Source organism: Rattus norvegicus, chromosome 8 (genome assembly GCF_021556685.1).
Source record: "Rattus norvegicus strain SHRSP/BbbUtx chromosome 8, alternate assembly SHRSP_T2T, whole genome shotgun sequence".
In the NCBI taxonomy this organism is placed as follows: domain Eukaryota; kingdom Metazoa; phylum Chordata; class Mammalia; order Rodentia; family Muridae; genus Rattus; species Rattus norvegicus.
In genome coordinates, this window is record NC_141541.1 from 53,937,935 (window position 1) to 53,959,729 (window position 21,795).

The window sequence follows — 21,795 nt, forward strand, 5'->3', positions numbered from 1 at the left end:
ATTTAAGTTACTGGTGCATAGAGCTACAGCACCTCCTCGTGGCATCTGAAGGAAGGGTCATTAATCAGGAAGCTGGAGTTCCCCAGAGATGGCACTTGCCGTCCAGGGGACTCCCAGCCACTGATTATGTCCTGAATTCACTAGACGGGATCCCCAAACCCTGTACTTTTGGAAATCTAAATAAAAACTCCCTCCTCTTAGATTCTGCTTGCCAGCCGTTCCTGAAGTTTCTAAAACCTTGGCCTGCAAGCACTCTGCCCACTTCGGGTGCATCCTGGGCACGGGCTGGATACCCATCTGCCTAGTTGGGTGGAAAGGACAGTGGGCAAAGGCAGGTGCTGTGTGCCTGCTGAAGGGTGACACCACAGGGAGGAGGCACAAGCACACTTTCAGCATCCTGCTCCCGTCAGCAATGCTTGGAGCAAGGGTCAAATGTTTACAGAAATTAACGGGTGGTCTGAGGATTTTGAGGAAAACTCTGGTGGAAACAAGGGACATCAGTATCCAAGGTAGCCATGCACAGAAACAAGAAGGGAGGGTCAGAATAAATGGGACACGGAGGCTCCTGCACCTCCCCATCAGTAAGACCAGATCCCAGGTCGGGCTGTCTTTATTGAATGCACTCGTTCATAGAAAACAGAATTGCAACCGTAGCATGGAGGAACACAGAACAGAGCTCAGAAACAAAGGCCCAGACCTGCCTCTTCTCCCAGCCCAAGAGCTAGAAAACCATGGTGGAGAGGACTCTTGGCATCTGGAATGGACCTGGTGGAGTGAAGGATAGCCAAGGACTAGAGTGGCCGGGGCCTAGAGCTGGGTGACTCTGTAAACGCCAAGGACCAGAGTGGCCAGGGGCCAGAGCTGGGTGACTCTGTAAACGTCAAGGCTCTTAGGCCTATGTGACTAACACAGAACTTGGCTAAATACTGGACGGAAACTCAGAAACCAGCCCTGAGTCCTTTGGTGAGACAGGACTAAGGACTCACAGGGACTTGGCATGTCCCTCCCTTTCTAAGACAGGCACTGGGACTCCTGCTCCCCTGAAAGAGGCAAAAGGGGTTGTGTGCTTGGCACCATCCCATGGCCTCTGGACATTCTTGGGCAGTGTCAATGGCACTGAGGGGCCCCCATCTGGGGCTTGGCAGGACTGAGGGTACGGAAGAGGACAGTAAGTTGCCACTTCCCACCAACCCCGGTGCTGGCATCATTCTAGTGGCTGGTAGGATGAGGTGGCCTCTGAATTCAGTCCCCAGATCAAAAGATTCAGCCTGGGCTGGCCCTCACTGCTGTAGAGCCAGCTCCACGCACAGGTCAGGGAGGAGGGTCGTACCTAGACCCCTTGTGGGCCTTAGCACCGAAAGCCTGGCACCAGCCGGCCAGCCCCCAAAGTCTCCTACCTGCATCCATCCTGGCAGGCCAGAGTGGGCAGTGATAGCCAGCTACAGACCCAGGGAGAATGTAGGTCCTGGTGCTGGACAGAGAATCAGGCACCAGACTATGTCCTGGGGCAGAGCACGGGAAGAAGAAAGGCTGTGTCCTAGGCCAAAAGGAGGGAAGGGATGGGTAGAATGCAAGGCATGAAGGGGGCAGGACATTGACTTCCTGCCTTCCTCTCCAAAGGGACAAATGGAGAGCCAGTGGATAAACAAGACAGATGGACAGACCAGGGTCCTGGGGAGGACCGGACACTGAGAAGCAAGCAGCAGCAATTTGGCCAGTGTCTGGGGTTGCGGAGCAGGCCTCCTCCGCAGCAGAGGTAACTGCAAGGTTCAGTGTCACCAGTAACTGTCCTGAGTCAGGCCTGAGCTGGAACTCGCTGTCTTGCCACGACGTCCAGTGCTGGGTAGCAGAGCTGGGACTCACACCCTTGGTGCTCCTGTGGCAACTGGAAGGTGACGCAGAGGCGCTGGGCCCATGAAGTGAAGCCTGGACCACAGACGCTGCTAGAAGACATAGATCTTGTCCCGCTGTACAGTGTCCAAGTCGTCATCCAACGTCAATAAAACCTAAGGGTGGATGGAGGGTCAGACACTGGAGAGGAGGGGCTGTCTGCTCTACCATCCATCCCCTCTGCCCTCAGGCCAGGCACATCCCACATACCAGGAAGGACCCAAACATAGCAATGGAGGACAGGAAGTGCCAGATGTCGTGGTCATCAAAGAAGTCAAGGAGGATGCAGTCTCGGTTGTGCTCCCTGGACTCTGCGGGGGTTTTCTGGCAGGGAACAGAGTCAGCAGCCTACTGAGTCTGCTCTGCAGGGACCAGCTCCACACCCACCAATAACCCGGTCCCCGGCACCATCCCGGGGCAGGAAAGTGTCCTGTCTGGTTTGGGCTCGCTCTGGCCCTCTGCAGCTAACAACGGCTTTTCTTAGATACACCGATTCCACCCTTCCCTCCTTCCTTCAGACTCATCTTTCCTTGATAGCCATAGGAGGAGGCTGCCATTACAGCTTCTGCTCAGGTCAGGAGGGCCCAGAAGCCCCAGCTCTTTGCCTACATGGGACTTGGTCTTGTTCTCAAATTACCTCAGGGTAGGTTTCCCCCAACTACTATACCAGGTCATGGTTGTGATGCTTCTGATCCTCCCTGCTCTACCCACAGTCTTGCTGCCACAAACATTTCCTGACCCTATGTCTGGTACAGTCTGTGCTGAGACCACAGACCAAAACACATCTGACCGCATACAGTACTAGGTCCTTGCCAAGCTCCCAAATCAGTGTTCTCACACATCAAAGCTGCCTTGGTCATTCAGGTGACAGTGCTAGAGCTCTATACATGAGACTTTCTGGCCACGAGCAAAGCCTGCCTCCTCCAAGAAGCTCTCCCAGGCCTCCTGACTTAGAGGTCTCACATCTTCTGCACACTCCGCAACCCCGACTTGAACATGAACTAGGTGTGGAGAATGTAGCTCATCGACAGAGCATGTGCTTACTAAGTACAAGGGCAGTTTGGATCCCTGGGCTTCAAACAACAAAAACTAGTCATGAGCTAGCCGTGTCTCTCTTGAACTAGACTGTGAGGTCAATGCCATGAAGGCAGGGGCCACATCATGTTCAACTCTATTCTTGTTGTTTTTGCTTTTCAAGGCCTGGTGTTTCTGTGTAGCATCTGGCTATCCTGAAACTCACTCTGTAGAGAAGGTAAGCCTCAAACTCAGGGATCCACCTGCCTCTGCCTCCTGCGTGCTGAGACTAAAGGTGCGTGCCACAATGCCCAGCAGACACACTTAGTTCTTTCAGAGACTTAGAGTTTGATGCACACCGGGTGTCCTTTGAGGCAGTAAAGAAACCGACGTGGCTGGCTCCCAACCACAGCCGCCATACACTAGCTCTATGCTGGGGAAGGCCCTTGGCCTCTCTGAAACTCAGCTGCCTTTGAAGTAACAGGTCCAGATTCCCACGCTGGCATGTTGAATATCAGGAGGCTCGAATGACAAGTCAGTCACTAGGGAGGGCTTGGCCCGAGGTAGAGAACTTGCCATGGGTGAGCTTGCTGCCAGCCTGGAGGCAACTACTCACCTGCCACGTGCTGAGTCCCTGGAAGAAGAAGAAGAGTGCGAAGCCCCAGACCACGGAGGTGCACACGATGCAGAGCAGAGGGATGAGCTTGATCCTCTCGCCGCTCCGGAGCTAGGGAAGTCTGCAGCCGTCAGCCCAGGCTCCTCCCAGATTCACAGGCTCACACAGAGCCCAACCAAGTACATGCTGGCAGCCTTTTGTCTTTACCCTGATGCCCGCTTGGAGCTAGGTGTCCACGTACCCACAGCCCTGAGCCAGCAACAGCACTGGCTGGGAGCTCCCTCACATTGTATACAACACGGAGAGCCAGGTCCTCAAAGGCCTGGCCTATCACAGTGAACTGAGGCTAGGGGCGTGGCTTGTGGCAGAGCACATGTCTAGCAAGCAGCTCTCAGGAGTATTTACCACCCAACCACCCAAACCGCACCGGCATAGATAAACAGAAAGAAAAGCTTTCTTTCTCCCAGTGCCCCCCTTGTCCCCATAAAACAGAGCAGTTGCTCTACCCTTTCCCATTCACCTTCATAATGATGTAGAAAGCAAAATACAGCAGCAAGTTGCAGATGCCAATTGCCAGCAAGTAGGACGCAAAGTCATTTGGGCGCATGATGAGTCCGTAGGCAGCCCTGAAAGAGGGAGTGGGTTCTGGGGGAGGAGGGAGGGCCTCACCCTGCCCACACCTCCACCATGCTTTATCATTGGTTTGGACTATGTTCAGAGGCTCACAGAAGGTTCTAGAAGCCCAAGGGTCTTTAGCCCCAATTCCTTATGTTCAATGCTTCAAAACTGTCCATAGCCCTTAAGTCAGCCACTGGCCGACTATGTATGTCCCCAGCTGGCTCCACAGCCAATGGCCACACTCACAGCGACCAGTTGATAATGTTGCCCATGACCAGAAGCACCATGCGGTCCTGGAGGGAAGCAGAAACATGGGGACTGAGAGGGAGAGAGAGATAGGAGGGAAGAGGCAGAAAGTTCATGTCAGCCAGTACCCACCCCACCCTGGTTCTCTGACACACCTTGACCCCACAGGGAGGAGGGGAGACAGAGGAGGAAGGAGTTGGGGAGCTGAGCAGGTACCGTGTAAAGGGGCCCGCTGCACTGCCGGATGCAGTCTGTGTAGAGCACATGAAGGATGCGGCGGAAGATTCCGGAGTCTGCAATGAGAAGGCACAGCGCTGACAAGGCATGGCTGAGAGGGGTCTTCAGAGGGCACCGCTCAGCAACACCAAAGAGTACTCTGAATTTCCCACCCAGGGCTCACCCAACCCAGTCGAATCAAAGAGAAATCAAAGGTCCCTGTGTGCCCAGGTGCCCATGACCCCCCCAAGCCTCATACATGCCCTGGGCATGCTCTCACCCAGCTTCCAGCGGCCCATGTAATACAGCTGAGTGCTGAGGAGAAGCGTGGAAATGATATGGATGACTGAGAAGACGATCCAGAAGGCTGTGTTCCCTTTGCCAAAAACCTGTGGGGAAGCCCACAGGACTGAGGGAAGCAGAGGGTAGCTGCCCCCATGTCCTATGTCTGCACCCTTACTAGGGCAAGCTCTCCGATTACACAGGGGCCCAGGATGGCCCCTTAGGGAAGTAGCAGGACCTCTTCTGCAGCTGAAGACAGGATGAGTGCATGGGGACGGAGGTTTGGAAGGGGCGTGCGTGTGCCTTTCCTACGGGGTGTGCAGAGTAGACCAGGCCCTCACCACACCCAGGACGGAGAAGAAGATCACAATGGCCAGGCAGGCGTATGCGCTGTAGGCGCTGGCGTTGATATCTGGGTGCCGCTTCTGGTAGAGCTTCAGCATGCAGAGGCCAGCAATCATGTACATGAACGAGGTATCTGGGTAGAAAGAGGCTGTGAGCTGCAGACAGCGGAGGTTCCACACACAGAACTCCCAGCGCAGACAATCAGAGCTTTGGAATGCATCAGCAAGCTCAAGGTCAGGGCTTTCGCTCCAGCCCCTTAGCTGCCCCTGAATTGTACCACTTGTTAGCTGGTCTGTTGCTCCCTGAAGTTAAGGACAACTGAGTTTGAGGGTCTCAGTATACGAACACCCTGAAGTCAGGGAGCGTTTTCTGAGTTCCTCAGAGTTTCTGTACGGATGACTGGAAAGGAGACAGCATAGCCATCTTCTAGAATGGAAGCTGCTCTCAGGAGCCAGCCTCAGAGCTTCCTAACAGCTGGTGACCTAGGATAGCAGATTCAGTCAGACAAGGGGCAGCACTCACCGAACTGGAAGTTGGTGTAGTTGGGGCAGACGTGGTAACAGGCACTCAGTAGCCCCTCCATCATCAACGCTGTGCCCATGGCATAAAATAGACCAAAGTGTTTGGGGATCCCACACTCCTGTGGGGAGGAAGTGGAGGAAGAGAAGTTCAGGTGAGGGGGAAGAGAAGGGACCTGAGAGGAGACCCGAGGGGAGTAGAGGAGGAAAAGGACTGCATTGGGTGGTGAAGTGGGTAACAGGGTGGGTTGTGCAAGGCTGTGCAGAGAGGGTAGGATGAGCCAGGACAGACCTGACCAGGGCAGACCTGGGCAGGGAGGGCAGTGTTGGGCTAGATGGAGCAGAGTTGGACTACTCGAGGTCAGTGTGCCAGATGGAAGCCATGATGGGCAGTGGCTGGCTTACCAGAGCATAGAGGTCATTTCTCAGCAGGGCCCGGTTATGATTGATCTCCCGCTGCAGGATGATGAGCAGGAAGAGCAGACCAAGCAGAATGTACCCCAGGTTGCTGAGGATGTTGTTGAAGGCGCTAGAAGGGACGAGACAGGCTTGCCTGAGCCTGCGGCCCTCACGTCTGTGCTCCTTCCTTTCTTCTGCCCACCAGGCTTCACAAAGCCCCACCCTGCCTACTCTACCCATCCCTGGGCCTCCAGCACAGTCCCCACCTGAGGTTGCCCAGTGGGTGGGCACAGAGGAAGTTGTAGTAGCAGATGTCCTGGTTCCCCGTGACATTCACCACCTGTGTGTGTATGGGGGCGGGGTGTAGCTATTAACATGCCTGACTCAGCAAGGAGCCCATGCCACACACCCTGGGTCCAACTAGCAAAACAAGGGCAGGACCAGCATGGCTGACGTGTGCACACGGTACCAGGCTGGCAACCCTTAGGTGGCACGGATGCCATCGTCCTCTTTATATATATAGTGACTGAAAACTCCAGAAATTCTTGCCTCACAGTAAGGGGAAGGAAGTCACTTATGAAGTCCTGTGACCTGTTTTGTAGGCCCCACCCCAGCCTCATGCTGCCCCCAATCTGCAGATGAAGAAACTGTAGCTCAGAGCAGAACTGGGATTTGAAAGCTGTTCCCACAATCTATGACCTAATGCTCACTGCAGACACCCTGTCTGCAGTGGCTCTGAAGACTAAGGCAGAGTTACAGACCAAGAAGAGCCACCCCTCAACCTCTCACCGTCTGGTAGGTGATCACCAGCTGCACCACAGGAAGGGCGTAGAAGACTGCAATGGTGGCTATGTTCCTGAGGGGGGAGGGGGAGGTAAGGTTGGCAGGAGCCGAAGAGCTACCCTATGCAGTAATGGGAGTGCCGGTCTGTATGGCCCACTCACCAGAAGTAAATCTGGTACTTTTTCCGTAAAACACGTTTGTCCTTTCGTGCCAGATCAGCCACACAGAGGTATTGCTGAGAAGAAGCAGGAGTGAGCCTCTCTGAACCCTTGATACCCGGTTAGTCAGACAAGTGGGCATCCCTCAGACAACTCAGTGGCCAGGGTTCTGACCCACACTTCAGTGGTGAAGTATGCCAACAGGATCCGCTCTATGGGTCCAGGCCAATTTTTCCTGGAATCTATCCTGCCTGTCCCAGCTTAGCTCTTTCCCCCCTGCTTTCCAAACGCACCAGAGGTGCTGGGGAAGTTGCACAGAGTCCCTTCCTCCAGAGCCATCTGGGCAGGGCAGGCCTGTATGTCACACCTTGGTTCGAATGACGTTTTTGTCTGAGTCGATGTCAGTCAGTGTGTCATAGTCATCCTCTTCCACGGAGCTCATGGAGTCCAGTCGTGGCCGAGCTCCCACTGGGTCAAAGGAGCGGTCTAGGAGTGACAAAGGAAAAGGGCTTGGGCCAGCAGGAACAAACACTGGGTCTGCCCCCACCCATCAGAAGCAATGTCAAAATTATTGAACAATGGGGCAGAGGCAAATTGTGGGCCAGAGCTCAGGGCAGTGGGGCAGGTGGCTCAGGTGCTGGTCTAACTCGGCAGAACTGCTGGGGAGCTCTGCCAGGGACCACGGCGCAGGAGTGACTTCAGCCCTGCTCCACTCCTGCCTCTGATCCCTGGGTTAGGGCTTCCAGGCCAGGACACTGATACACTAAAAGGATTGGACTTGGCCAATCATGCAGATTAGAGGTGCCCAGTCCTGTTGGGTTCTGAGAAGACATGCCATGGCCACCCCTGAGCTAAAGCCCTAGTACAGAGGCAAGGGCTTCAGGAAAAAACACCCATCTCCTGTCTCCAGAAGCCTCCTCCTGTCACCTCACCTGGGCAAGCCCCTAGAGACCAGGTGACACCCAGACCCAGGATCCCATGGCTAGCAAACCAGGGAGGGAGGACACTGACAGGAGGACATCAAGGTGGGATATCTGATGGTGGCCAGTGACAATCTTTCTCAGAAGACCATGGGCTGGCACAGGTGGCACTTGCTAGGAAAGCCATGCACTAAGCATCTTTCTGGCGACCAGCTCCATGGATTGACCATCCTGGCAGGAATTGATTGGCAGGGCAGCCCTACCCCCTCCCCACATCTACCCATGGCAATGCACAGCTGCCGCATCTGGCCAGAGGGAAGGCGCCGCTTGAACTGGTCGTGCCCTTCAAAGGAAAGGGAAAGTTACAGGGGAACTGAGGCCATGGAGCCAAGAGAGGAAGAGGGGGCAGAAGAGCAGCCCTTCCCTGGTTCCAGCAAATGGCAGAGGCAACCGCCCACCAGGAAGTTCCACCTAGTCAACAGCAGCCCTGAAGCACATCCCACTGCCTGGCCCACTCACCCTGGTAACTGTAGGAGAGGTCCCCTGAACCTGTGCTTTCAACCAACCCGTCAGTGGATCCGGAACCATTCTCTGCAGGCAGGAAGGAGTGACCTCAGGACAAGAGTTACTCTAGATCTGCTCCTAAAGACTTTGGAGCAGCTGCAAGGGCATGCCATCAGGGGTGGGGCCAAAGGGAGCTGTGTCTGGGCGTGGGCAAACAGCACTGACTGAAACGTACCAAAGGAGCCATAGTTGTAACCCTCATAGGGGGCACTGCCAGGAAACGAATCAGCCAAGACCCGAGGGTGACCTGCAATGAAGGCCTGTGAGCGAAAGGAGGCCGACAGCCAGGGGAGGGAAAAGGAGAGCCTGGGAAAGACAGCCAGGAGCCATGCCAGCAGTAAGAGAAAACATCCCGAAACCCACCGAAGCCTCACCTCAAGCGCCACCCTGTGTCCTCCTAGAAGAGGGGACAACCAGACATGGTGGCTCATGCGTGTAACCCTAGCACTCTCTCGTAGCTAAGACAGGAAGACTGCTATATGTTTAGGTCAGCCTGGCACACACACTCCCTGGGCTATGAATGAGATCTTGTCTAAAAGTTTTAATTAAAAAAAAAAAAGATGGAGAGAGGCTGGTCAAGGAAATAACACATCTAAGCCATCAAAGAAGATGGTATCTGTGCCCGGGCCCCTCCCTAGGAAGCGCTTGTGCGCCACATTCCTCCCGGAGACAGCAGCTCCTCTGCCCACAGCGCCTGGAGCTTACCAAGGAGAGAAGCTGAGAGAGAGGTCCAAGCAGGAGGGAGGGCAGAGAGAAGTGATGGAAGAAAGAGAGAGAATTGGAAGTTAACAACCTGAGGCTGAGTGGCACTGCCTGAGACACCAGTACGGGCAAAGGACAGTTTCCAGGTGGCTATGGAGGGGTGAGCCAAGGGCCCAACCTGGTTCCAGTTGTGAAGTGTTACTCCTAGGCTGAACATAAAGAAGCCACCAACCCGCCCTCCTCTGACCAGTCCCCTTCCCATCCCTGCTCCCATCTCCCCACAACAGATCCAGCTAAACCGTCCCCTGGAAATACCGCTTTCTGGGCAGGCTCGGTCTATGGCCACCAGCAAGGTCTTCTTCCTTTGCCTGCAGGAATTCAGAGGACAGCTGAGACAGGATGAGGACCCGCCCTAGGCTACGCTAAACTTCCCTCTATCCTCTAACCCATCCAGAGTCTGGGTTTCTCCCACACCAGGAGTAACAGGGTGTTCCCAGCTTGGGAAGGAGACGGAGATGGCAAGAGTTTGTTTTACAAAGACATGGTTCACGGATCATAGATCCCAACAAGTCTTGTAGTACCTTGAGGCAAGAACAAGATCGCCCAGGGCCAGCTGGGATCCCACCACACTCTCTCCCACACCTTCTGCTCAATGCCCCAGAGCAGGGAACAGCTCAGCAGATTGGCCTCACCTCCAGTTCTCCCAACAGGCCAGCAGCACAGTCAGCAGGTAGAACGACAGGAATATGCCCAGGCAAAAGAGCATCCCACCAACGTAGGCCTCAGCTAAGGGAGGGAAAAAAGGTGAGTACAGCAAGAACACAGCAGCCCACCCCACACTGCCCCTGGATGCCCAGGGAGCTCTGCGATCTGCCTCTTCCTCCCCTGAAGGCAATGTCCATCCAGGATGAACATCCGTCTATGACTCAACACACTATAGACTCTGGCAAGTGCCTACCTGCTCATGGTGGTCCCTAAGGCTTCTCTCCTACTTGTAGTCAACTCCTCGTTGACTTAAACTTCAAACGACAGCACAGAGCTCTACAGCCTCAGTGACCCGGCCTTTGCTCATCCCAGCTCTGTACCCTACAGAGCCCTCTGGCCCCCTCCTCCCTAAGAGCTGGACTGAGTACTAAGTCCCCATTCTAGCACAATTCCTTACGTGGCTCTTCTGTTTTTAATTAATTGATTGACTTAGTGTGTGTGCTGGGTTTATAATCACTTGTTTAAGATGCATTTACTTTTACTTTTATGTGTGAGTACTCTGCCTGCATGTGTGTATGTGTACCACCCACAGGTGCCTGTGGAAGGCAAAGCATAAGATCCCTTGGAACCAGAGTTACAGGTAATTTGTGAGCAACCTGCCACCAGAGTATTGTGAGATAACACTTGGATTCCCCTGGAAAATCACCCAGTGTTCTTAACAGCTGAGCCATTTCTCTAGGCCCTGTTGCTTTTTCTTGTTATTTATTTTGTTTTGAGACAAGGTCTCATGTTCAAACTGGCTTTGACCTCGCTATGTAACGAAGGGTGAGTCTGGGCTACTGATCTTGTCTTTACCTCCCAAGGCTGGGATTAAAGAGGGTGGGCCATGCGCTCGGCTCCTCATTCTCGTTTTAAGAGTCCACAGTTTAGAAAGGACTCCACTGGAAAACTCAATAGATATTGCTCAGCACTGACTAGGGGCCTAGTACTCTAACTCTGGGCTAAGTCCCACAACAGAATATATCCAATGGCATAGCTTTTACCATTTCTGTCACAGACTCAGAGGACAGAGACTCCTCTGCTAAGAGGCAGAGTGTGAATGAGAACTTGCTCTGTCAGTTTGGCCATAGACCCTGTCCCGTATTACACAGGGATCCACTTTCTGAATTTCTCTGGCTGGAAGCCTGCTTTCCACTGTCCCAGTGCCTGCTGGGTAGGAGGGTCCTCACCGCCCCTCCCATTCTGAGAACAGATGCTTTCTTGGATCTGAGAGGGAGCCTCAAGGAGGTTTTCCCATCATATTCAGGTGCGCAGACTTACAAGTGACAGCCTGAGAGACCAGCACTGACAGGGTTTTCTGACGGTGCCCTTGATCCACTGGTTCATCTGGAAGTAAAATGTCAAGGTGGAAAAGAAGTCATTGCTGGGAGCTGAGCTGGGGCTGGTGGAACTAGGCCTTGGGGAGTCTAGGACCTGACACTTGTGTCCTAATGAATCCACCAATAGCCACTCGGGCCCTTCTATATCTCCTGGGAAGCCTCTGAGCCTGACCCTCCCAAGCTAGTACATGAAACATACCTTCCACGAAAGGGTAGAAGGGCAAGGACCCCCCGCAGGCCTGGTCCTCAGTCTTCACCACCACCACCACATAAAAACTGTTGCTGGGGAAGTCTTTCCTCTGCAGGAGGAGAAGAGGAGGATGCTGTGACCATCACTGTTGCCTTCCTTTTCCGAATATGAGCTTTGGACCAGAAGCTCCAAAGCCACTTGCTAGATGTAGTTTTATGTAATCCTTGCATAGATCCCCAGCCTCTCACTTCAGTGATGCTGATGGTCTAAACATTGCCTCTCAAATGCCAGGCAGGTGCTCGACCACCGAGCTGCACCCCCAGGAGAGATGATGCTGTTCGTTATCTTGGTCAAACAGGCCTTGAGGAGTCAGGATTAGGGTCTAAACCCACACCAATGCTACAGCCTGGTGAGCAAATGACCATGTATGCGTCCACACAGCTCGTCCTGGGCACAAGCCAGAGATGGCTCCACTCCCATACACCACATTACACAGGAGCAGGGCGTGGGGGCGGTGGAAGATCAAGCAACAGTAAAAAGTTCCTGAACCCGTGGCTACCAAAAATCATTCAAATGCACACTGCATCCAAGGTGCTTCTAAAAGCGCTCAGTCATGTTGCACTCTGGGTGTTATGACCTCAGCCCTGGTTCTGAACACACATGTACCATATATTCTACCACAGCACATGAAGCCAAGGAACACTGTCTGAAACTCAGCCTGGATGCTAGAGTATTGCACATGCTGAAACTCAGTGTGTTTACTGAACACCCCAAGTTTCTGCTCTCATAGAAACATTCAGTGACGGAAAAAAGACTTTTGGTATTATCTTCCTGTCCTACAAGCATGTGAGGATAAAGTCGGTGCACCGTGGGTCTTCCTGGATTGTGTTAGGTGAGGATGTTTGGTTTGGACAACCATTCTGAGCTGCTAAAGGAGTGTTGACTTGGGATTAGGAAAAGATGCTTTAACAATTTTTTAAAAAATACAGGACGCCTCATGAATTTGCCCATCATCCCTGCACAGCAGCCATGCATAGGGTCTATACCATTCTTACTACAGCACATGAGCTGCTGAAGTGAGAACAGTTTCTAAAATGGCCCTAAATGTGCTTCTGCGACACGGTAACATACACTGAAAGTGGCACCCTCAACACTGGTAATTATAGAACAAAAAGGTTGGTTTCTGGGTAAATCTATGCCGCTCCCTTGTAGTGCAGCTGGTCTGTACCTTCATGCTATAGCTGAGTAAAATCCCTTGCTGATTTAAAAACAAAAACAAAATTAAGAGCCAATGAGGGGGCTCAGTGAATAAAAGTTTCTCAGGCACAAAGGGTGAAAGTTTAAGAAGCCCTCCCGTAAGGCAGGAATGGGAAGAGACCAGGACAGGGTGTGGAAAGTCATCTACTTCAGCAGCCAGCCCCGTCTGTCCCCCAGAAGGGCACGTGCATTTCCTACCTGCACAGTGATGGCTGCCTTCTTAGTCATTGTCTGGTACATGCCGATGAAGGCTACATTGTTGTCAAGATCATAGACTGGGCACTGAGGAGGAAGGAAGGAAGAGGCAGATGGATGGAACTGGGCCCTGTCCCCGTTTTCTAATGTCCCCACGACTTTCTGGTGGAGGAGAAAATGGCACACAGCTTACCAGGACATCCTGGATGGAGATGACAGAGCAGGGGAAGGCCTTCTTGGAGGTCACCTTGACAATGACAGAGTCCACACCATCAGGAAACTCGTATTTGAAGTACTGAGAACAGAAGGAAGGGCAGGGAGAGTGCCATCTCAGGAGGATGCTCTCTCTGCTCCTCTGAAGGGAGGTTTCAGAATCTTCTTGGCTCAGAAAATGAAGCTACTTGGGGAGAAGAGCTGTGACCATGAGCCGCCCACTCCTGCATGTCCCTGACCACCGATATCCTGCAAGCTCAGCTGGGCACACAGGACAGTGCCTGAGAGACAGGGGAGGAAAGACAGCAAGCAGACCCTGTCACTGTACCACCCCTGCCTGTCTATCCATACAGGAGCTCCAAGAGTCCCACTATCGAGACAGGGTTAATTTGCTGGTCCTAGCAATTCCATGAGTACTCTGCTCTCATGTTTAAATCTCCCCCGATTTTCTTTTTTTCTGTTGTTGCTGAGACAAGGTTTCTCTGTGTAGCCCTGGCTGGCTTAGAACTTACTATGTAGACCAAGCTGGCTCTGAACTCAGAAAATCCACCTGCCTCTGACTCCCAAATGCTAGGATTAAAGGCATGTGTGACCATGCCAGGAAGAGGGACCCCATTTTGATAAGGGATTTTACCTGGGGTTGGGCTGCAGTGGTATTGAAGGTAAACAGCTCCCCAGTCCTACATGGAAAGAAGAATCCCATGATCACTCTCAGAACTTGGGAAGAAAGCTGGGGCTATACAGTGCCTCCTACTCTCAATACCTGAGCACGAAATTGTCCACACGGTTGACTCGGAGCTGGTAAGTGGTATTGACTGGTGACAGGGTAGACACATCCACATAGAAAAACTGGATCTCAGACTCATTCTTGGTGGGGGGCTGACACAGAGTTCGTTCAACTTTTTGGTAGAGGTACTTACGCTGGTATCTATGGTCCAAGACAGAGGGGCATGACTAGTCCCAGTCAGTCTGAAGTCTTCCTGTCAGGCCCCCATACCTCCCACTCTCTGGGCTGACATTGGGCTCAGGGAGAAGGGAGAAGGGAGAAGGAACACAAAGGTTCCCTAGGTGAGGGTCCCCGAAAACCTGGCAAGGCTGCCCCTCCCTACATCCCCCAGGTCCTACTCACAGCCCTCGCAGGATTAGGGGCACCTGGAAGGACACAACAGCCTCCTTCTGGCGGACCACGAACAGCAAAGGCGCCCCTTTCTGTTTGTTCAGGACGTTCACAGACACTCGCACGCCCTCGGTCTGCAGAGAAGGGAGCACCCTCACTCAAACTCTGCCCACTGCTCTTCCAACTCCTGACTCTGCAGCCTGCATGCTGAGCTCTGCCCTAGGCTATCCTTCCTGGCCAGTCAGGACACTGTGCTTCTCCTTGTGAGGAAATAGGCAGTGTTTCTAGAAGGGACTGACCCTGTCAGGTCTGAGGCTTGAAGAAGCTCGCCCTTGGAAGACACGGGTTTGTAGAGCAGCAGAGATCAGGCAACAGTGGGATATGCAGCAAAGACCTTAGAAGGTTCCAGGATAGCACACACATGGATACTTGTATACTTGTATACACATGTTCCTGTATGCACACACTAACACCAGAGAGCAAGAAGTGCCCTCAACTTTCTTCCCTGTGAACTAGGAAACCAGCAAGAAGCTCCGGTTCCACTACTACTCTGAAGGCCAGAATCCTACAGGGAGGGGTGTAAAGGAACTGTGTCGCAATACAAGATGTCTCTCTAGTTCTGACTATGGGCCAAGCTGTGAAGTGACCTTACATCTGAACCTCAATCTACCCCCTCTTAAAAAACAAACAAACAAAAACAACCCCACCCTTTGCTGAGGACAAAGCGACACACGACAGTGGGAGCTTAAAAGGGAACAAGTCACAACTGCAGGCAATGAGTTGTTAGGCTGCTGAAGCCAAATCTAGGGGTAACATTTCCCTGAGGGATAGGTGCCACTTCTGGGATGATCCTGGATATGGGACTGACTGAAAGGGAGATCAAACTTCAAGGAAATGGATCCTGATGGTCTGCCAGAAACCAAACTCCTCTCGTTCCCAAAGAAAACCTCAGGTAAGTCCACCTCAACTCCAGTGTTTCCCAGTCAATCCAGATCGGGCCTTGGAGAAAGAGCAATAGAGCTAGGCGGCAAGGCTTCTCCCAGGCTGTGTCCTGCCTGAGCCCATCTCTGCCAGCCTTCTACTTTCACTACTGGGGAGAAACGAGTAAGAAGTCGGAGACAGTTCTGCCTTAGAAACAAACTCCCTTTTCTCTTGCTACTCAGCTTTCGAGGGCCTTATCTTGTCACCCTCAACTTACAAGGCCAGCCGGCTTTCTGAGGCAAGGAGGTCTGTCTCCTTCACCTCGCTGTGACGTGTGACCGAGCTTTTCAGTTCTAAGTTGGCCCCATCTGGAGTTGTCTGAGTGAGCAAGGCTGGAAGCCTATTTCCCCCTCGCCCTGACCTCACAGAGCTGCCAGATTCAGAGCCAGGTCACGGAGCAGACCAGACCAGTCCTGATCACAGCTGGTGGCAGAAACTTCCCAAACTGCCCAGCTGGAGCTGCAGGGAATGCTGGTGGAAACCAGGTCTTGGCAAGGGGATTGCGGTTCAGGGACTGGCGGAGAGGGCAGGGGCAGCATCAAATCCAGGTCGGGCGCCCACCCTCTCCGCCGCCCGTGGGGTCCCAGGCTCACCCGGTTGCGGGTCACGGTGTGGTTGAAGGTGTAGATGTTGACTAGCTCGCTGTTGACGTCGTCCGCGTAGGTGCGCTCAAACTCCGCGTCTTTCTGCGAGACGTTCTTGGGCCCCAGAGCCCCCAGGTGGCTCTCGACGGCGGCCACCAGGAGCACGCACAAGGGCAGACGCCAGGCGATCATGGCCCGGGGCGGCGGGGGCTGGCGACGGGACGGCGACCGGGCGCGTTGCGGCTGCCGCAGCAGCTTCCAGCATCTCACCGGGACCAGAACTTTAACCCCGGCCTGAGATAGGACGCGTCCCCTCCCTGGAGCCGCTCCTGGGCCTCGCGCGGACCCCGGCTCGCGTGGGCGGCACCGCGACCCGCAACCCCAGCCCGGCCCAGCCCGGCTGGAGACCCGGCGTCCGCTCGCGCCCGGAGAGCCGAGGCGGCGGTGGCCCTGGCCCGTAGGCTTCCCGGACGCGGGCCCTTTAAGGGCGGCGGACGCGGCACAGAACTCGGGGCCACCAGGCGCCGCGCCGCGGTAAACAGCGGGGCTGCGCCCGCCCGCTGACGTCATGGGAAACCGACGCGGATTTAAAGGGCCAGACCTCGTCTAACTGCTTCCCACGCACCGTCTCCACCTCCTTCCTTCGCAGTCCTGTGGGCGTCTAGAGTGATATTTTTTCCACGAAGGATAACTAAGTGTTGGATTCTTGGTGTTGTGGTCCGCGTTTTTGTTTTTTTGAGACGGAGGCTCACATAACCCAGGCTATCCTGGAACTGGTTATGTTCGCTTGGAGAATCTTGAACTCCTGATCCTCCTCATGCCTCTACTGCTTGGTGTTGGCGTTTCAGGATAGTTTCACAGTGCCCAGTAAGTGCTGGGTCTTGTTGACAGATTGTCTCTGCTCAAGCAGGAATTGTTCCCCCAAACCATTACCCCAACTTCATTTTTTTTCCTCATTGGTTCATAAAAACCGAAGAAGCGCCTGCCCACTGAACGAAGCTCAGCTGTCGTCACTCCCCTCTCACTGTATTGGGGACAACCATAACCAGGACACCATAACCAGGATGCCTTCCAACCTGTGAGCTCTGTCCCTACTCTGCAGAGGCTGCTTTGTTTGAACAAAGCCCACGTTAAGATTCTGACCTTTAGTTGTCAATTGGCAAAACCTTTTAGAGGAAATATTTTGGCTTAAAGAGGCTTAAAAGAGCTTTATATCCTTCAACCCAGTCATTCCACTCCAAGGAATGTGTCCTAAAAATAAGAAATACAAATAAAATATGTGGGCAGCAATTTGCATCCCTGTGATCTTGAAAAAGCTCAAAGGAAACCGCTTGTTCACAGTGAAGGGGTGGTTAGGGAAACTACTATGAAGCCAACCAAAGAGATTCTTAATAACATCGAAGGGACATCTAAGGGAATTCAGGAATAACACTATACAAGTGGAATATAACCCAACTTTTAGACATAACAGAAAATATGCACAAGAATCGAGCTGAGGTGGCATTTGCCCGGCCTGAGTTCTACACCAGGTAGGAGAGAACTAACTCCACAAATTTGTTCTCTGGCTTCCACAGACAGCTAGCACATGTGCTTGCACACGTCACACACAAAGGGTAAATGAGGTGTCTCAGTGGGTGCAGCTGCTTGCCGTGATGCCTACTGACCAGAGTTCCATCCCTGGGACCCACATGGTGGAAGAAGGGAAAAACCTGATTCTTCGAGTTGTCATCTGACCTCCACATGCATGCTGTAATGCTGTAGCACACGTACCTCTGAAACATACACATACACACAAGTAAATAAAGATGTTACAAAGAACACACACACATATAAGGCCTTGGGCTCAATCCTGTTAGGAAAAGGATCATTGGCTCTGGAAGGCCAAAAGTTCCCAACACAAAGGAAGATTTATTTGCTACAGGAGGACAGAAGGCAGGGAATACAAAACAAAGACAGGGAGACTGAGGGTGAGGGAGAAGGGGAAAAGAACAAGGGAGAGGGGAAGGGGCACATTTCTGAGGACAAAGGACTGCCCCTGGGTAGAGAGGAGGCAAATGGGGCGCATAGAAAAATGACGGTTTATAAAGGTAAAATGGGAAACCCTGTGTTAGGATGAGGTGTTTAATTTTAATTGGGCATGTTAATTAGGAGAGACGAAGGGGCATTTGATTGCTGGACTTCAACACTTTGATAGCTAGGCCTTGGTAGTCAGCCTCAGGTGGAGGGATTGGCCAAATAAGGGAACAGACCTTGGGGTCTAGCTTTCGGAATATATAATGTCTTTTTAGAAAGAGAGAATGAGAGAATGGTAAGGCTTGCCAGAGCCATGCTCGCCAAGCTTAAGCCGGCCAGAGTCCCTTCAAACCTCCAGTATCATAATAAATAACTCGCTACAGTTGTATGTGTTGTATTTCTGTAGACGAATTTTGTGTTTGAAGAAAAAATATGGCCAACCCTGAAGCTGTCAGATGTCCTGGCTGGAAGCATATAGCTAATGTCTCCTTTGTCAGAGCACTATCCATTGACAAGAGCATAGCAGTCTGGACTTCTGGTACTGTCTTCTATGGGGACATTCTTCTCTCTACCAGCTATAAATATTTATTCTCGCCACAAATATTAGTAAGTACCTACTAGGTCCTCTTCTAAATTGATGGGTAAAAAGCAGAATTATAGCTGGCCTGTTCAAGGGCAGTATGTTTGAAGAAGCAGACCACAGCAGGAGCAGCAACAAATCCCAGCCACAGGTACGGGTTAGCCTGGGCAACAAGGGCCTGTATCAGCAACAGAACATGTTGACATTGTACAGATGGGTCAAGTAAAGCCCAGGAAGTTCATTAGTAGCTCGCCATGCTCATCCTGTATGGGAAAGGGGAGGGAATATGGGTAAGAACTAAGTCTGGGGATTAATCATGTGTTCTGGTGTTCTGGAGACCCCCAGCCCCTGCTCTTAGGCTTGCAACTTGTTTCAGTACTCATTAGCACATCTCAACCAAGCCTGGGCCTGTGCACCCTCAGAATAACAAGAGTTACTTCATGGCAAGCTCTCCAAGCAGCTGGTATCCCACCTAGATAATTAGAACAGGTTCCATGTGCCAATTTGGCCTCACTTTCTCATTTTGACCCTGCTCAACTTGCCAGTAAGTACTCAGACACTCCAAGAAACACTGCGCCTGGGTGTTTACTTAACAGCCTGATAGCATTTAAATTACTGTAGGCCATAACCTTCCCTGGGTGCTTCAAGATCAGTCTCAGCGACAGACTAGCTGGTGTATTAAGATCAGTCTCTGCGACAGACTAGCTGGTGTATTAACTGTACTAACTCAGGCTGTGAGTGGAGGGCAAGAGGAAACATTCTAAATGTGACCCTTGGATGAGTGTCAGGCATGGTGGGTCATGACAATACTCTTAGTGGCTCTGAGGCAGAAGTAGGAGGATCATAAATTCAAGCATATCCTGGGTTACAGATGTAAGACACTGTTAAAAAAAAAATCACTTAAGAAATGCCCATATTGGGGTTGGGGATGTAGCTCAGTGGTAGAGCGCTTGCCTAGCAAGCGCAAGGCCCTGGGTTCGGTCCCCAGCTCCGGAAAAAAAAGAAAAGAAAAAAAAAAAGAACTTTTGCAACAAAGGTGGGGAATGCCTCTGGGATACACAACTGTGATGTATCCTTATTCCTGCTTGGTTTCTTTCTTCAGTTACCTTTTGTTATGAGGGAGGGTGGGCAACTAGGAGGCACGCTGAGACAGGGTCTCTACAGAACCCTGGCCTATTCTGCAGGCCAGACTGTCCTGGAGGACATGGTAGTCCTTCTGTCTCAGCCTTTGAAATGCTGGAATCCCAGGAATCCTGGCCTATTCTGCAGGCCAGACTGTCCTGGAGGACATGGTAGTCCTCCTGTCTCAGCCTTTGAAATGCTGGAATCCCAGGAACTCACCACCACACTTGGCTCTCTCAGAAGAGATCCTTCCCTTGGTCAAGGTTTCAACAGTTTAACCTCTGAATGGGCAAGACCCTGGTTACCCACGCCCTGGACAAGGGCAGCAAGCCCAGAACTTTCCTCTGCTTCTGCCCTTCCCTCTAGGGAGCAATTGTTATGAATAGGTCCTTTCTGAAGCCTGTAGAAGGCCAGCTTGTCTTGTCGGCATAAAAGGCAGGGTTGGGTCTCAAAGCCAGACTTGTGGGCCCACAGGGAAGCTCAGGAAAGGGCTTGGGCCTTCTCTGCAAGTGCAGCTACTGCAGTCTCTACCATATCAGCAAGAGCTCAGTCCTGCCAGGCATGATGACACACACCTCTAACCCCAGCCTTGAAGGGTAAAGCAAGGAGTTCAAGGCTAGTCTCAGTGACAAGACCTAATCTCTAAAAACTAAAACCAAATCAAACCGACAAAAGCTCAGGCCAATCCTGGCTCTAAAGGTACAGTCAGACTGCCAGGCCTACAACACTCCCATCTCCCTGTGGGGACAGCCTTCCTGAACTCAGAACTTACTGGGCAGAAGAAAAGGGAGCATTCACTAGACAGCTGATCTGGTTCCCAATCTGGCTTGGCCCTGGCAGATAGATTAATGGAATGCAATCAGGTACATAATTTAGAAACCTAGGGGAAAGCCTGCAGCCATGACTACGGATGGTTGGCAGAGTAAAAACAGACTTTGGAATTGAGTAATGGTATAACTTTAACCCAGAAGAGAAAGGTTGCAAAACCAAGCTTTTGAAGGAAACACATTCAAAGTTCCCTGTTTTCATGTGACTATGAGAGGGGCTGTTTCGGCACTCTATGGGCTGATTTTTAGAGAGGAAGGAGACTCAGTTGAGGGAACGCCTCCATGAGATCCAGCTGTAAGGCATTTCCTCTCAACTAGTGATCAATGGGGAAGGACCCCGCCCATTGTGGGTGGTGCCACCCCCACCCCCCACCGCTGGCTGGTGGTCCTGGGTTCTATAAGAAAGCAGGCTGAGCAAGCCATGGGGAACAGACAGTAAGCAGCATCCTCCACGGCCTCTACCTCAGTTCTTGCCTCCAGGTTCCAGCCCTGGCTCCCAGCTTGAGTTTCTGTCCTGACTTCCTCCATTGATGAACTGTATGTATCTGGAAGTGTAAGCTGAATAAACCCTTCTTCCCCAACTTGCTATTTAAGGTCCCGGTGTTTCCTTGCAACAAAAGAAACCCTAAGACAAGTTAGTACCAGGGACTAGGGTATTGTGATAGGCTTGGCCATGATTTTGTTTGGAGGAATGTGGACTTAGGGACTTTGGATTAGTAAAGCATCAGAATGCTTTAAGTAGGGATTAATAAGCCTTATTTGTAGGAACATGAAAGACAGTGGTATCAAGGGTGATGTGAACTGTGGGGGTCTGGCTCACGAGGTTTCACAGAAGAATTTTAGTATATTGCCTAGAGTTTGTTCTTGTGATATTTTGGTGAAGAATGTGGCTGCCTTTTGCCCTTGTCTGAAGATTCTAGCTGAGGCTAAGGTGAAGAGATTTAGATCAGTTGTACTGACAAAGGAAATCTCAGAAAAGCCAAGCACAGGCTCTGTCCTTTGTTTCTCTCTTATGAAGAGTCCCCTCCTGGCTGCCTGCAGAAGAAAGTCTCCTTGCTGCCTTCTGATCAAGACATAGAACTCTCAGCTCCTCCAGTACCATGTCTGCCTGCCCAATACCATACTTTTGGCCATGATGAAAGTGGACTGAACCTCTGAAACTGTAAGCCAGCCCCAATTAAAAGTTGTCTTTTGTAAGAGTTGCCTTGGTCGTGATGTCTGTTCATTACAATGAAACTCTAAGGCAAGCCCATTTAAAAACAAACAAACCCCCAAGTTATTTGAAATAAAAAACTTGCCGAGCACATGTGAAGCTCTAGGTTTTATTCTTCAATCACCGAGAGAGGCAAGGCTGCTGTATG

General features: G+C 52.1%; 1 protein-coding gene and 1 long non-coding RNA gene across 16 annotated transcripts; one reads left to right on the forward strand and one right to left on the reverse strand.

Annotated features, from left to right (window-relative positions):
- Positions 1-578: 578 nt before the first annotated feature.
- On the reverse strand, positions 579-16,402 carry Sidt2 (SID1 transmembrane family, member 2). 14 transcript variants are annotated; one of them, XR_015626614.1, is made up of 28 exons: positions 15,902-16,402; positions 14,340-14,461; positions 13,974-14,138; positions 13,845-13,890; positions 13,191-13,292; positions 13,001-13,084; positions 11,555-11,654; positions 11,297-11,362; positions 9,964-10,057; positions 9,587-9,639; positions 9,363-9,449; positions 8,745-8,816; positions 8,525-8,596; positions 8,286-8,348; positions 7,453-7,571; positions 7,089-7,162; positions 6,934-7,000; positions 6,411-6,484; positions 6,151-6,274; positions 5,750-5,867; positions 5,224-5,360; positions 4,881-4,989; positions 4,601-4,677; positions 4,247-4,431; positions 4,041-4,146; positions 3,521-3,631; positions 2,101-2,214; positions 583-2,006 (listed from the first exon to the last, which is right to left on the reverse strand). XR_015626614.1 is itself a non-coding variant. In XM_087561893.1 (28 exons), the coding sequence occupies exons 1-28, from the start codon at positions 16,082-16,084 to the stop codon at positions 1,944-1,946; spliced, it is 2,574 nt and encodes an 857-aa protein (XP_087418019.1). In that variant the 5' UTR covers positions 16,085-16,402; the 3' UTR covers positions 583-1,943. The 14 variants fall into 14 exon arrangements, 10 of the variants coding, with proteins under 10 accessions (NP_001416601.1, NP_001101612.2, NP_001416598.1 ...); XM_087561893.1 differs by lacking the exon at positions 9,363-9,449 and adding an exon at positions 9,275-9,286 and having other exon boundaries at positions 4,385-4,431; XM_087561892.1 differs by having other exon boundaries at positions 4,385-4,431.
- On the forward strand, positions 15,057-21,633 carry LOC120094332 (uncharacterized). Of its 2 annotated transcripts, none has more exons than XR_015627624.1 (2): positions 15,057-15,279; positions 21,453-21,633. It is a non-coding gene; the product is annotated as an uncharacterized LOC120094332 (long non-coding RNA). The 2 variants fall into 2 exon arrangements; XR_015627625.1 differs by lacking the exon at positions 15,057-15,279 and adding an exon at positions 20,613-20,971.
- The last annotated feature ends 162 nt before the right edge of the window (positions 21,634-21,795 follow it).

What these genes read in the sequence shown, in the direction of transcription:
- Sidt2 (XM_087561892.1), bottom strand. Translation starts at nt 16,084, where the DNA reads ATGATCGCCTGGCGTCTGCCCTTGTGCGTGCTCCTGGTGGCCGCCGTC. An exon ending in CCCCTAATCCTGCGAGGGCT is followed by an intron (nt 14,139 to 14,339) that starts GTGAGTAGGACC and finishes CTTGGACCATAG; the next exon opens with ATACCAGCGTAAGTACCTCT. An exon ending in AGGGACTCAGCACGTGGCAG is followed by an intron (nt 2,215 to 3,520) that starts GTGAGTAGTTGC and finishes GTTCCCTGCCAG; the next exon opens with AAAACCCCCGCAGAGTCCAG.